Below are 15,364 nucleotides of genomic sequence, written 5' to 3' on the forward strand. Positions count from 1 at the left end.
AGCACTCCATCACTCTCCTTGGTCAAACAGCTCTTACATACCCTGGAGGTGTGTTGGGTCATTGTCCTGTTGAAAAACAAATGATAGTCCTACTAAGAGCAATCCAGATGGGTTGGCGTATTGCTGCAGAATACTGTGGTAGCCATGCTGGTTAAGTGTTCCTTGCATTCTAAATAAATCACAGACAGTGTTGCCAGCAAATCACCATCACACCTCCTCCTCCATGCTTCACGGTGGGAACCACATACGCGGAGATCATCCGTTCACCTACTCTGCGTCTCACAAAGACACAGCGGTTGGAACCAAAAATCTCAGATTTGGACTCATCAGACCAAAGGACATATGTGGCAGTCCTCATGAGAGCCAGTTTCATCATACTTGATGGTCTTTGCGACTGCACTTGAAGAAACTTTAAAAGTTCTTGAAATGTTACTGATTGACAGAACTTCATGATGGACTGTCATTTCACTTGCTGATTTGAGCTGTAATATGAATTTGGTCTCATACCAAATAGGGCTATCTTCTGTATACCACCCCTTCCTTGTCACAACACAACTGATTGGCTCAAACGTATTAAGAAGGAAAGAAATTCCACAAATGAACTTTTAACAAGGACAACCTGTTCATTCCAGGTGACTACCTCATGAAGCTGGTTGAGAGAATGCCAAGAGTGTGCACAGCTGTCATCAAGGCAAAGGGTGGCTACTTTGAAGAATCTTACGTATAAAATGTATTTTGACTTGTATAACACTTTTTTGGGTTACGACGTGATTCCGTTATTTCATAGTTTTGGTGTCTTCACTATTATTCTACAATGTAGAAAATAGTGAAAATAAAGAAAAACCCTTGTATTAGTTTGTGTCCAAACTCTTGACTGGTACTGTATGTCGACCCCCCCTCCCCCAGAATGTTTATCAGAATCCGGGGAGTGATTGAGAAAGAAAGGTGGAGAGCTGTGGAAGGAGCAGAGAGCGAGGTGGGGAAGAGAAGTATAGGGGGAGGGAGAAAGAGGAGAGTGATTTAGGAGAATGAGGCAGGCAGGAGATAGGGATGGATCAGAGGGCGGGGGAGTGAATGGGGAGGAGGAGGGAATAAAGGGGGGGGACAGGAAAGGAGCAGAGAGGCTGTGGTGCATTCAGGAGTCTCCTGGCAGATGTTGCACAACTGTTGGTGGGCCGACCAACCCACATCTGTACAGACGGGGGGCTGTGCCCTCACTGACCTACAACACACACTGTACATACTGTAAACTGGTGTACAAACAGACCCTTGATTCAACTATTGCTAACTTGCTTAGACACGGACATATACACACACACACATTCCATTTTATAACCAGTCTGGCTCACTCTTGTCACTTCATTCTGCATGCAAGCTATGGCACATCCACCATTCTAACACACAGACACACACACACACGCACCGAGAGTTGGTGGAAGACACCACCAGGTTATAAAACATACCAGATGTTCTGGACCGTGCCTCAGTCTGGTGTAAGTCATGTGACATGCTGTTCTTTTCCACAGCAATGCAATGCACCAGATGTAGACTGTGCCTCAGTCTGGTGTAAGTCATGTGAAATGCTGTTCTTTTCCACAGCAATGCAATGCACCAGATGTAGACTGTGCCTCAGTCTGGTGTAAGTCATGTGACATGCTGTTCTTTTCCACAGCAATGCAATGCACCAGATGTAGACTGTGCCTCAGTCTGGTGTAAGTCATGTAACATGCTGTTCTTTTCCACAGCAATGCACCAGATGTAGACTGTGCCTCAGTCTGGTGTAAGTCATATGACATGCTGTTCTTTTCCACAGCAATGCACCAGATGTAGACTGTGCCTCAGTCTGGTGTAAGTCATGTAACATGCTGTTCTTTTCCACAGCAATGCACCAGATGTAGACTGTGCCTCAGTCTGGTGTAAGTCATGTAACATGCTGTTCTTTTCCACAGCAATGCAATGCACCAGATGTAGACTGTGCCTCAGTCTGGTGTAAGTCATGTGACATGCTGTTCTTTTCCACAGCAATGCAATGCACCAGATGTAGACTGTGCCTCAGTCTGGTGTAATTCATGTGACATGCTGTTCTTTTCCACAGCAATGCAATGCACCAGATGTAGACTGTGCCTCAGTCTGGTGTAAGTCATGTGACATGCTGTTCTTTTCCACAACAATGCAATGCATTTTTCATTGTTTCTTTTCTTCCTCGTCCTGTACTCCTGACATGCAAGCACCACCCCAACATCAACATATGTGAAAATTGCAGTGTCTACAAAACAGTAGAAACAGTAGTAAAAAAAATATATATATATATAAAGGAACATGTGTTTCCAATGACATCATCGACAAATTGGTAGGCAATACCGACTTAGATTTGGTTGAAGTCACATGATGCACACCAATGATGTCATTGGAAATCCTCATATTCTCTCTTTTCCCACAAGACATTTCACTGTATGTGAAAATGGTTATTTCTCAAAGTATTCAAACCCCTTGACTTTTTCCACATTTTGTTATGTTACAGCCTTATTTTAAAATTGATTTAAATTGTTTATTAGATAGACATAGGCTAGTGCTTTTGCTTTTCGTTACACGTCTTGTTGGTTGACAAGGGGTAAATGTGGACAGTTCTCCTAACATCGTCAATGTGCACCTCTGAATTTGATAAGAAAGACGCGCATCGTTGCATCCCTGATGTGTCGGTCTTTCCTAGAAGCCTCCTTCAGAGCTGCGATGCCCTTGAGAATTGAGATATCTGAGAGAGACGTGAGTAAGAGGTGCTTCGGAGCAGGGCGACTGGCATCCGGGGGGCAGGGAATTATAATTACTATATTCAGCCCATAGGCACAGCGGCCAATTTGACTGCAAGGCATGGATTTTTTTAGGGGGCATTAAGGCCACACTAGGAGGCATCAACGGCCATGGCCAGAAATTCGAGGCCTGGCGACAAGGTTCGAGACACTATTTTTTTTTCAGTGCCAAGTAAGGCCACAGAGATGGTAGCCTATGATTTAAAACAGTAAGCCATTTCGGCTAACATATCCAGGGAATGCATATTGACCTTTATGCTATATTATATATTAAGAAGTGAGAAATGCATTATACAGTTGAAGTCGGAAGTTTACATACACTTAGTTTGGAGTCATTAAAACTATTTTTTCAACCACTCCACAAATTTCTTGTTAACAAACTATTGACAAAAAGTCGGTTTTGGATATCTACTCTGTGCAGGACACAAGTATTTCACTTATAATTCACTGTCACAATTCCAGTGGTTCAGAAGTTTACATGCACTAAGCTGACTGTGCCTTTTAAACAGCGTGGAAATTTCCAGAAAATGATGGCATGGCTTTAGAAGCTTCTGATAGGCTAATTGGCATAATTTGAGTCAATTTGAGGTGTACCTATTCATGTATTTCAAGGCCTACCTCCAAACTCGGTGCCTCTTTGCTTGACATCATGGGAAAATCCAAATAAATCAGCCAAGACCTCAGAAAAAATTGTAGACCCCCACAAGTCTGGCTCATCCTTGGGAGCCATTTCCAAATGCCTGAAGGTACCATGTTCATCTGTACAAACAATAGTACGCAAGTATGAACACCATGGGACCATGCAGCCATCATACTGCTAAGGAGGGAGATGCATTCTGTCTCCTAGAGATTAACGTACTTTGGTGCGAAAAGTACAAATCAATCCCAGAACAACAGCAAAGGACCTTGTGAAGATGCTGTAGGAAACGGGTACAAAAGTACCTACATCCACAGTAAAACGAGTCCTATATCGACATAACCTGAAAGGCCGCTCAGCAAGGAAGAAGCCACTGCTCCAAAACCGCCATAAAAAGCCAGACTATGGTTTGCAACTGCACATGGGGACAAAGATCGTACTTTTTGGAGAAATGTCCTCTGGTCTGATGAAACCAAAATATAACTGTTTGGCCATAATGACCACCGTTATGTTTGAAGGCAAAAGGGGGAGGCTTGCAAGCTGAAGAATACCATCCCAACCGTGAAACACTGGGGTGGCAGCATCATGTTGTGGGGGTGCTATGCTGCAGGAGGGACTGGTGCACTTCACAAAATAGATGGCATCATGAGGCAGGTAATTATTATGTGGATATATTGAAGCAACATCTCAAGACATCAGTCAGGAAGATAAAGCTTGGTCGCAAATGGGTCTTCCAAATGGACAATGACCCCAAGCATACTTCCAAATTTGTGGCAAAATGGCTTAAGGACAACGAAGTCAAGGTATTGGAGTGGCCATCACAAAATCCTGACATCAATTTTATTGAAAATTTGTGGGCAGAACTGAAAAAGCGTGTTCGAGCAAGGAGGCCTATAAACTTGACTCTGTTACACCAGCTCTATCAGGAGAAATGCCCCAAAATTCACCCAACTTATTGTGGGAAGCTTGGGGAAGGCTACCTGAAACGTTTGACCCAAGTTAAACTATTTAAAGGCAATGCTACCAAATACTAATTGAGTGTATGTAAACTTCTGACCCACTGGGAATGTGATGCAAGGAATAAAAGCTGAAATAAATAATTCTCTCTACTATTATTCTGAAATTTCACATAATTAAAATAAAGTGGTGACCCTAACTGACCTAAGACAGGGAATTTTTACTAGTCAGGAATTGTGAAACTGAGATTAAATGTATTTGACTAAGGTGTATGTAAACTTCCGACTGCAACTGTGTACTCACAGAAAGCTGTGACTCTCCTCTCTGTAACTAGAACAATAGTAGTTGCTTTGAAAACAACTGTATTTTCCCACAATTGCATTCTGAGGAATGTTTGTGCTTCTCAGAATGCATCTCTCCCACCTCTGTGCACACAGTGGGGAGAGGGAGTGAGAGTGGATTACTCACACAGCAACAGACAGGGAAACAGGGACAGGCAGATACTTTCATAGCAGGAATCATCATAATGCATAGGCTATTACTGTTGAACAAATAATGGTTTTAGAACGATCTACAGGAACGTACCGACATGTGCATAATGCTTCAGTAAGAGGAAGGTCTTTCTTAGTAGCTCTAAAACACCATCATAAAATCTGTTTATTTTGCCTGATTCCATTTAGTTCTTCCCCAAATTCATTTTTCTCCAGTTTTGTTTTTCAGGTTTTCGCTCTCAATCACCACATTTGTAATAGGAAAACCACAAAGTTGGATGTTCTAAGTCTACAACATTTCTTAAACCACACCAGGAGACCACTTTTGAGGTCTGGGTTAGTCACTTTCGAGGTCTGGGTTAGTCACCCTTTAATTCAAGTGCACACCCGCCGGAAACCGTTTGGTTAGCGACGTTTCTGTGGCGCTCATTTGATTGCAGAGTTTGAGAAACAAATGGCTACTGGATTGATGTAAATAATCATGATATCATTCTGCCAGGTAGACATGAGCTACTTTGAAGTTAGCATTTCATTGAGAAGGTTTTTTGGAAAGCCTTTCAGTCTATCAGAAAATGGTTGTCATTGCATTAGCATCATCGCTAAAGGCTACACAAAGTAGTAGACAAACGTAAAAACCACACAGACAGGGCATTTCGTTGCCTCTTCGTAAAGTTTAAGGAAAATATGAATCGCTGATGCGTTTTGTTCATGTCTTCTGATAATCTTGGGTAAATTAAAGGTCCACTGCAACTGGTTTTATCTCCATCAAAACAGGCAGACATTTTAGGTGAAAGGGCATGATCAATTTCACAGTATTATTCCATCCCCATAGTGTTGAAATATATATAAAACACAGAAAAATCACGCTTTTTCCCGCACTGGGCCTTTAATGAATGTTCTAATAAAGTTCAATACTTTTAGTTGATTTTCATTTTGGAATATTGTTGAATTCCTTTTTAATGTCTGAATTCTGTGATTCCGTCCTCGTTTTATAGGGCGCTAGGCAAGTGATAGCATATACTGCTGGTAATCAGCTAACCAAGTGGACCACACAGCCACAGGCAGACACAGGTCATAAAGCTGATCCAACCAGGTCTTCCCAGTACGATCATCTATCATTTACCTCCCCGTGCTCTGTTGCCAAGAAACCAACAGATTAAGATTTTTTTTTTTTGCCCTATGGTTTAGTTACACTCAAAAGCGGCTTTGTTGAATGAAGGCCCAGTGTGATAGGAGAGTCGGATAGGATTCACCACAAGGCTGACTGGCTACTTCTATAAATCTCAGGTCTAAGATTAGATCCTGGGACTGGGAGCTCAGCTGCATCCGTCTAGCCAGAGCAGAATAAGGCGTTTATGTTTAACATAAAGGAGTATTCCATTCCCCCGAGTGTGATCGTTTTAAGCCCTATCGACTCAAATGGCTACACCGCCGATGTCGACCCAGGGGCTTTTAAAGCTTTTCTTCAGTCTGCCATGACAGTGGGAATCAATGGTGCATCTTCACTGATAACTGGTGTCACATACAACTGTTGTCTGCTGTTGGGACTGAAGTGGTGGTTCCTGGAGAGGAGGAAAGTCTCACACACACAACCAGCTGAGGCTTCAGAAAAGGCTTTCACACATGGTCCTAATGGCGGTTTTAAGAGTGAAGTGGTGGTTCCTGAAGAGGTGGACAGTCAGACACACAACACAACACTCAACGCGACTTGTTGAGCACCAAAGTTGTCAGCACCAGTGACAGCAGTTAGGGTAGATTGGCTATAACATTAAAGTTAGGTTGGCTATAACATTAAAGGTTGGCTATAACATTACAGTTAGGTTGGCTATAACATTAAAGTTAGGTTGGCTATAACATTAGTTGGTTTGGATATAACATTACATTAGGTTGGCTTTAACATTACAGTTAGGTTGGCTATAACATTACAGTTAGGTTGGCTATAACATTACAGTTAGGTTGGCTATAACATTGCATGCACTCCATTAAAATAGAAAGTGCAGTTCCATGTTGCCTAATGAATCTCACATACCCCACACATATCCAGATTCCCTGGAATGGTGAGTGGTTCTTCCTAATATGAATCTCGCATTGCGACATATTTTTTGACTGTTCCGAGTACTCACATGTTTTTTGACTGTTCAGAGTACTCACATGTTTTTTGACTGTTCAGAGTACTCACATGTTTTTTGACTGTTCCGAGTACTCACATGATTTTTGACTGTTCCGAGTACTCACATGATTTTTGACTGTTCAGAGTACTCACATGTTTTTGACTGTTCTGAGTACTCACATGATTTTTGACTGTTCCGAGTACTCACATGATTTTTGACTGTTCCGAGTACTCACAGGATTTTTGACTGTTCCGAGTACTCACAGGATTTTTGACTGTTCCGAGTGATTTTTTAAATATTTCTCTTTAGGCCTGTGCCGACTGCACAACAATGATACATGTATCATTACCATTACAGATAACAGATCCTTATAGCTAAAATGGCCCATATACACTGAGTGTAGAAAACATGAGGGACTATTTCTATGACATAAACTGATCAGGTGAATCCAGGTGAAAGCTGTGATCCCTCATTGATGTCACTTGTTAAATCCACTTCAGTCAGTCAGTGTTAATGAAGGGGATGATACCAGATAAAGAAGTATTTTTAAGACTTGAGACATGGATTGTGTATGTGGGCCATTCAGAGGGTGAATGCAGCAAGACACAATATTTAAGTCCCTTTGAAGGGGGTATGGTAGTAGGTGCCAGGTGCACCGGTTTGAGTGTGTCAAGAACTGCAACGCTGCTGGGTTGTTCAAGCTCAACAGTTTCCTGTGTATCAAGATGGTCCACCACCCCAAGGACATCCAGCTAACTTGACACAATTGTGTGAAGCATTGGGGTCAACATGGGCCAGCATCCCAGTGGAACGCTTTTGACACCTTGTAGAGTCCATGCCCCCAATGAATTGAGGCTGTTCTGGTGGCAAAAGGGTGTGTTCCCAATGTTTTGTACACTCACTGAATATTCAGTCAATTAAAAAGCAAGTGCCATTGGAGATTAATTTATTGAAATATTAATATCGCCTGGTTATATTTTATCGTGGAACACAATCTTTAAAAAGACAGTAACCTCAGCAGTGGCTTGTAGAAGCCTATTGCTGCATAGCCTTGTTTTGGTCATCTAGCAGACAAGATGCTGACGCTGATTTCCAGAGCCCTTATCGCACTCAAGACACCTATTTTATAGTAGGCTACGCAGACGCGAGTGTGAGTGCAATGATTGCATAACCTGTATGTGTACATTTATTTTGCAATGCGAGTGGTGTGGTCAGCATGTAAGCAGAACATTGACTGGACACAATTATTCTAAAACTGAAGCTTGTTGTTGGAACACATATTTTTCTACTTTCTACTTCTATTTTTTGAGTTTGTGATAAAACTGTTGTCATTTGGCAAGGAATGTGGCTTGTGTGTGCACTCAGCACTAGAACTCATGACCATCCCTCGTTCTCCCTTCTGCTGTTGTGTGTGGTTTCAATTAGAGGTCGACCGATGAATTGGAATGGCCGATTTATTCATAACAACCACAATTTGTCGATTAATTTTTTTTTTTTCACCTTTATTTAACTAGGCAAGTCAGTTAAGAACACATTCTTATTTTCAATGACGGCCTTATTTTCATTGCCTTTCTTTAAAATCAATACACAAGTATATGTTTTTAAACCTGCATATTTAGTTAATATTGCTTGCTAACATTAATTTATTATAATTAGGGCAAATGTGTCACTTCTCTTGCGTTCTGTGCAAGCAGTCAACAGCCACCCTCGAAGCAGCGTTACCCATGCAGAGCAAGGGGAACAACTATTTCAAGTCTCAGAGTGATATGCAGCAGTTTGGGCCGCCTGGCTCGCTGCGAACTGTATGAAGTCCATTTATTCCTAACAGAGGCCATAATTAATTTGCCAGAATTGTACATAATTATGACATAACATTGAAGGTTGTACAATGTAACAGCAATATTTAAACTTGGGGATGCCACCCGTTAGATAAAATACAGAACGGTTCTGTATTTCACTGAAAGAATAATCGTTTTGTTTTCGAAATTATGGTTCCCGGATTCTACCATTTTAATGACCAAAGGCTCGTATTTCTGTGTGTTTATTATGTTATAATTAAGTTCGATTCCCGGGACCACCCATACGTAGAATGTATGCACACATGACTGTAAGTCGCTTTGGATAAAAGCGTCTGCTAAATGGCATATATTATTATATTATTATGATTTGATAGAGCAGTCTGACTGAGTGATGGTAGGCACCAGCAGGCTCGTAAGCATTCATTCAAACAGCACTTTCGTGTGTTTGCCAGCAGCTCTTCGCTGTGTTTCAAGCATTGCGCTGTTTATGACTTCAAGCCTATCAACTCCCGAGATTAGGCTGGTGTAACTGATGTGAAATGGCTAGCTAGTTAGCGGGGTGTGCGCTAATAGAGTTTCAATCAGTGACATCACTCGCTCTGAGACTTGAAATAGTTGTTCCCCTTGCTCTGCATGGGTAAAGCTGCTTCGAGGGTGGCTGTTGCCGTTCTGTTCCTGGTTCGAACCCAGGGAGGAGCGAGGAGAGGGACGGAAGCTATACTGTTACACTGGCAATACTAAAGTGCCTATAAGAACATCAATCGTCTTACCTGGGAATATTGAAGACTCACGTTAAAAGGAACCACCAGCTTTCATATGTTCTCATGTTCTGAGCAAGGAACTTAAACGTTAGCTTTTTTACATGGCACATATTGCAGTTTTACTTTCTTCTCCAACACTGTGTTTTTGCATTATTTAAACCAAATTGAACATGTTTCATTATTTATTTGAGGCTAAATTGATTTTATTGATGTATTATATTAAGTTAAAATAAGTGTTCATTCAATATTGTTGTAATTGTCATTCTTACAAATACATTTTTACAAATCGTCCGATTAATCGGCATTGGCTTTTTTTGGTCCTCCAATAATCGGTATCAGCGTTGAAAAATCATAATCGGTCGACCTCCAATTTTAATATGTAGCAGCTTCTACGCTCCCTCTCCTTCCATGTCTCCACTGTGATAAAACCATTAGAATTCCTGTGATCTATCATCTAGGACACTCAGGACCGAGTTTGGGAAACCCTTGATTAATTCATACTGAGAGGTGGAATGACAGCTTGGTAGTCCGACTCAGCTGTATGTCTCCAGTCCACCCAATAGCATAGCTGTTGTAATGCAAAGGCATGAACACCCGACAAATGTGTGTAGTTGTCTATTTCACCAGCCACATTGGCAGGTGGTCACTTGGCAGGGCTCTACAGTCAGAGCGTTATATTTGCGAATAACAGTATGCGAGTTAAGGTTAGAAGAGTGCTACATGTTGTATGTTGTTTTCAAAGCATTTCTGCTGTTTTGTTTCATGGCTGCTAATCGCACAAAGAAATATGAGTCTTATATCCCACCTCGCGCAGAAGCACTGCCTGGTGGGGAGCTGTGCGCAATGAATGAAGTGCTGATGGATTTATTTTTGGAGAAGCTGTAAACAGGCATTAAAGTTGGTCTAATTTACTCAAAAGTCTACAAAGTGAGACATTGTCCTCATGTTTCTTGGCTATGCACATTGTTTTTGTTCACAAGCTCTGTTGTGTTTCAACGTTAGTTTGGGTCTGCTGCTTCAACTGATAGTGACAGGCCATAGTCAGATGCCAAATCTCTCACACAGTGACAGGGCTCCAGTGGCACGGTTAACATGGTAACCTCCCGCCCTTAAAGGGGCAGCTGAAAATGTTTTCATCTGATATTTTGATTAAAAGACTCGGGTCACAAAAAAATGTAATGTAGCAATATACCACGGCACGTCTTACTAATACATTTCTTGTTTTCGAAACATTACAAAGCATCCGTTGTTTTTTTTCTGTAAGTATGGCCCAAAAATATTTTGTCTGGTAAAAAAAAAAATCTGAGTGGCTGGTGGACCCAAAAGTAAATTTTAGGTCCTGCATAAAATGGAGGACAGTTAATGGTTTGGGTTGTGGTCTTGTGGGTGTGGCCTTAATGATGGATTTTGATTGGTGAGGGTCCTGCGGCGGGAGTTTGTGGATCCGAAGGCGTGCCAGCTAGGCGAGAGCTGTAACAGGGTCAAGACATGTCTTAAGACATTGGGTATTCTTGGAAGAGGGCTAGTTTGAGTAGTCTGATTAGGAGCTGGTGGCTGGGCTGGTTGGCACGTAGTAGAGGGGGCAGGGCAGGGATCTGAGGGGCAGTTTGAGACTGATTAGGAGCTGGTGGCTGGGCTGGGCTGGTTGGCACGTAGTAGAGGGGGCATGGCAGGGATCTGAGAGGGGGCAGGCCTTACTACAAAAGGCCACATGCCTGGAAAAGACTTGAGAGAGGGACACTGAAGGAGTGGGAAAGGGGAGGGAGGGGCTTAATGCTACTGAGGGACTATTTTAGTGACTTGACTGCAGAGGGTCAATCTGCCTGCCTAGTGGAGATGCCATGAGGCCGGTTTCAACACGTGGGTTGACTTCAGACCTTCGTGCTCTGATCATACTTTATTTTTGAATATAAGTAATTAAATGTTAGTTTAATTTCAAACCAGTGGTTGCTATTCTATCTCTCTGTGTGCACTGCAGTTTGTGTAATCTAGTTGACAAATGTATTCTTGGTCCTCCTCTCTCTCCTCTTGTCCCTACTCTCTCTCCTCTTGTCACTCCTCTCTTATCTCTCTCTCCTCTCCTGTCCCCCCTCTCTCTCCTCTTGTCCCTACTCTCTCTCCTCTTGTCCCTCCTCTCTCTCCTCCAGGTTATAATGCACGACCAACACAGAAAAAGTTTGACTCTATAGCCAACGGGATCCTGAGGACTTGATTACAGTCGCTTCAAGCCTGATAGTTTGCATCGGTGCGGCTCCCCCCGGCTCACACCCCTCTGGACGACTGGCATTGCCCCCACCCCTCCTCCTCCGCTGGTAGAGAAGACTTGGGTTCCCTTGTGGTCTCTGTCTACTTTGCCTTTGTCTTCTCTCCCATCGTCCCCTGTTGGTCTACTGGTACCAGTAACAGTCCCCGGAGTTACATCATTCTGTATTAGGTAAGGCAATTATTACTAATGCATGAGGCAGATTACACACACACAATGCACATGTGCCTAATCCAAATCCTCATTGTGATTATGAATTAATTAAACAAGTTATTATGAACAATGCCATTGGTCGTTGTGGGGGGAGGGTGTAAGGGGAGACTTGGGGGATTGATGGGTGGGATGGGAAGGGGTGGGAGGCAAACTTTATGGGAAAAGAAAATGACAAAACAAAATAAAAAAAGTTTGTCACAAAAAAACTAAATGTAGATGTTACTGTGATGTCCTCCTCCCCTCCTCCATCCCTCACTCGTCAGGCTCTGCCCCCAACATTAAGCAGTAAAGATGATTTCCAACGGTTATTTGATCTTTGAAGATGAGACTTTCCTGGATTCCACTGTGGCCAAAATGAACGCCCTGAGAAAGAGCGGACAGTTCTGTGACGTGCGACTGCAGGTACGTGAAGATCTCTCTGTCTTTTCATCCTCCTTAGTAAAGGCTCATATGAAAACGAGATCTAAATGTCAATGTGACTTTCTGGTTAAATGAAGGATATTCAAATAAAAAATGCAAATCATAATCAGAGCACCTGTGACACGAGGGGGAGGGGGGAGTGTGAAGGAGCGGGAGAGTGAAGGAGAGGAGAGGGGGAGTGTGAAGTAGAGGAGAGGGGTAGTGTGAAGGAGAGGGGGACTGTGAAGGAGAGGAGAGGGGGATTGTGAAGTAGAGGGGGAGTGTGAAGGAGGGGAGAGTGAAGGAGAGGAGAGCGGGGAGTGTGAAGGAGAGGAGAGGGGGAGAGTGAAGGAGAGGAGAGGGGGAGAGTGAAGGAGAGGAGAGGGGGTGAAGGAGAGGAGGAGTGTGAAGGAGAGAAGGAGTGTGAAGGAGAGGAGGGGGGAGTGTGAAGGAGAGGGGGAGTGTGAAGGAGTGTGAAGGAGAGGAGGAGAGTGAAGGGGAGGAGGAGTGTGAAGGGGAGGAGGAGAGTGAAGGAGAGTGGGAGTGTGAAGGAGAGGAGGAGTGTGAAGGAGTGTGAAGGAGAGGAGGAGTGTGAAGGGGGGAGGAGTGTGAAGGAGAGGAGGAGAGTGAAGGAGAGGAGGAGTGTGAAGGGGGGAGGAGTGTGAAGGAGAGGAGGAGAGTGAAGGAGAGTGGGAGTGTGAAGGAGAGGAGTGTGAAGGGGGGAGGAGTGTGAAGGAGAGGAGGAGAGTGAAGGAGAGGAGGAGTGTGAAGGAGAGGAGGAGTGTGAAGGGAAGGAGGAGAGTGAAGGAGAGGAGGAGTGTGAAGGAGAGGAGGAGTGTGAAGGAGAGTGGGAGTAGGAGGATGTGACATACAGAGCCGGAGGTTTTTTTCTAGATTAGAGCTCTTGACAACTTGTACTCCTTTGCTAGGCAAAACCGGTTGTCCTAAAGCCAACCACATGTTTGATCCTATGATCCACCGTCCTCAAAGCTAGATATTTCCCTGTCAGTAAAGCTAGTGTGATGTGTAAAAAGAAACAATGAAAATTTAGACGGAGTAATTAAGATCAAATCTCATTGGACAGGAGTTCAATATTTAATATCCAGTTTCCTGTTGATGTCATAATGATGTTGTAGTACTTTTCTTCAGGAGCGAGCGATCGGGTTACATTACTATCCTCTCTCTCAATCCCTCTCTTGCTCTTATTTTGTGGCTCTTATTGGGGCAATTCCACTCCAGAAGACCCACAAATATTTCTGGTATCTCAGATTGTTCTGGAAATTCTCACATAGAAACTTCATTGAGAGGAAGGATGTTTTTATCTGCTTTTTTACATTTGTATCACAAACCATTTCTGACAAAATCATGATAAAGCTATGAGAGCTTTGAGATAACTCTTATAAAACTCTTATAAAAGAGGCCATTTTAGGCCCTTCTTAGACCTGTACATGCCTCCTGTAAGACCCTGTGATGTGTGAAGTGTACATGATGCAGACAACATGTTGGAGTCATTATACTCCTTATAGTGTGTTTTAACATGTGGAGTCATTATACTCCTTATAGTGTGTTTTAACATGTGGAGTCATTATACTCCTTATAGTGTGTTTTAACATGGGGAGTCATTATACTCCTTATAGTGTGTTTTAACATGTGGGGTCATTATACTCCTTATAGTGTGTTTTAACATGTGGAGTCATTATACTCCTTATAGTGTGTTTTAACATGTGGAGTCATTATACTCCTTATAGTGTGTTTTAACATGTTGGAGTCATGTTGGAGTCATTATACTCCTTATAGTGTGCTTTAACATGTTGGAGTCATTATACTCCTTATAGTGTGCTTTAACATGTGGAGTCATTATACTCCTTATAGTGTGTTTTAACATGTGGAGTCATTATACTCCTTAGTGTGTTTTAACATGTTGGAGTCATTATACTCCTTATAGTGTGTTTTAACATGTGGAGTCATTATACTCCTTATAGTGTGTTTTAACATGGGGAGTCATTATACTCCTTATAGTGTGTTTTAACATGTGGAGTCATTATACTCCTTATAGTGTGTTTTAACATGTGGAGTCATTATACTCCTTATAGTTTGTTTTAACATGCGGAGTCATTATACTCCTTAGTGTGTTTTAACATGTTGGAGTCATTATACTCCTTATAGTGTGTTTTAACATGTGGAGTCATTATACTCCTTAGTGTGTTTTAACATGTTGGAGTCATTATACTCCTTATAGTGTGTTTTAACATGTGGAGTCATTATACTCCTTATAGTGTGCTTTAACATGTTGGAGTCATGTTGGAGTCATTATACTCCTTATAGTGTGCTTTAACATGTTGGAGTCATTATACTCCTTATAGTGTGTTTTAACATGTGGGGTCATTATACTCCTTATAGTGTGTTTTAACATGTGGAGTCATTATACTCCTTATAGTATGTTTTAACATGTGGAGTCATTATACTCCTTATAGTGTGTTTTAACATGTGGAGTCATTATACTCCTTATAGTGTGTTTTAACATGTGGAGTCATTATACTCCTTATAGTGTGTTTTAACATGTGGAGTCATTATACTCCTTATAGTGTGAAGTATATTGTATATTCTGAAGAAGAAAAAAATCACATTTGTTTATTTAACATAACAATATGAATATATCAAAAGTACTCTTTTTTTATTTTGTAAATTTTTAGACATTGTTTTAAACAATATCCTTTACAAGTACGTCACTTTTCCTGTGTGTGTGTGTTCTGCTAGTTCTGAAGTTATTCTCTCTTCTGACTACTCATGTCACTCATCCTCTTTGACTGGGCCTTTCCACCATTTCCTGCCCCATTTGTCTCATTTAGCTCACTACGTTAAGACAGCCTGTTCCATCCTTATAAAACTCTTATAAAAGAGGCCATTTTAGGCCCTTCTTAGACCT

General features: G+C 42.1%; 1 protein-coding gene across 2 annotated transcripts in view; it reads left to right on the top strand.

The window, feature by feature from the left end:
* ivns1abpa (influenza virus NS1A binding protein a) overlaps window positions 1-15,364 on the top strand; it is a 58,447-nt gene that overhangs the window by 15,373 nt on the left and 27,710 nt on the right. For both annotated transcript variants that reach the window (XM_046300130.1, XM_046300129.1), the window contains exons 2-3: window positions 11,711-11,997; window positions 12,303-12,441. In XM_046300130.1, the coding sequence (XP_046156086.1) occupies window positions 12,331-12,441 (111 nt within the window). In that variant the 5' untranslated portion in view covers window positions 11,711-11,997; window positions 12,303-12,330. The remainder of the gene's footprint in view (window positions 1-11,710; window positions 11,998-12,302; window positions 12,442-15,364) is intronic.

The sequence above is a fragment of the Oncorhynchus gorbuscha genome, linkage group LG15 (genome assembly GCF_021184085.1).
Source record: "Oncorhynchus gorbuscha isolate QuinsamMale2020 ecotype Even-year linkage group LG15, OgorEven_v1.0, whole genome shotgun sequence".
Classification (NCBI taxonomy): Eukaryota; Metazoa; Chordata; class Actinopteri; order Salmoniformes; family Salmonidae; genus Oncorhynchus; species Oncorhynchus gorbuscha.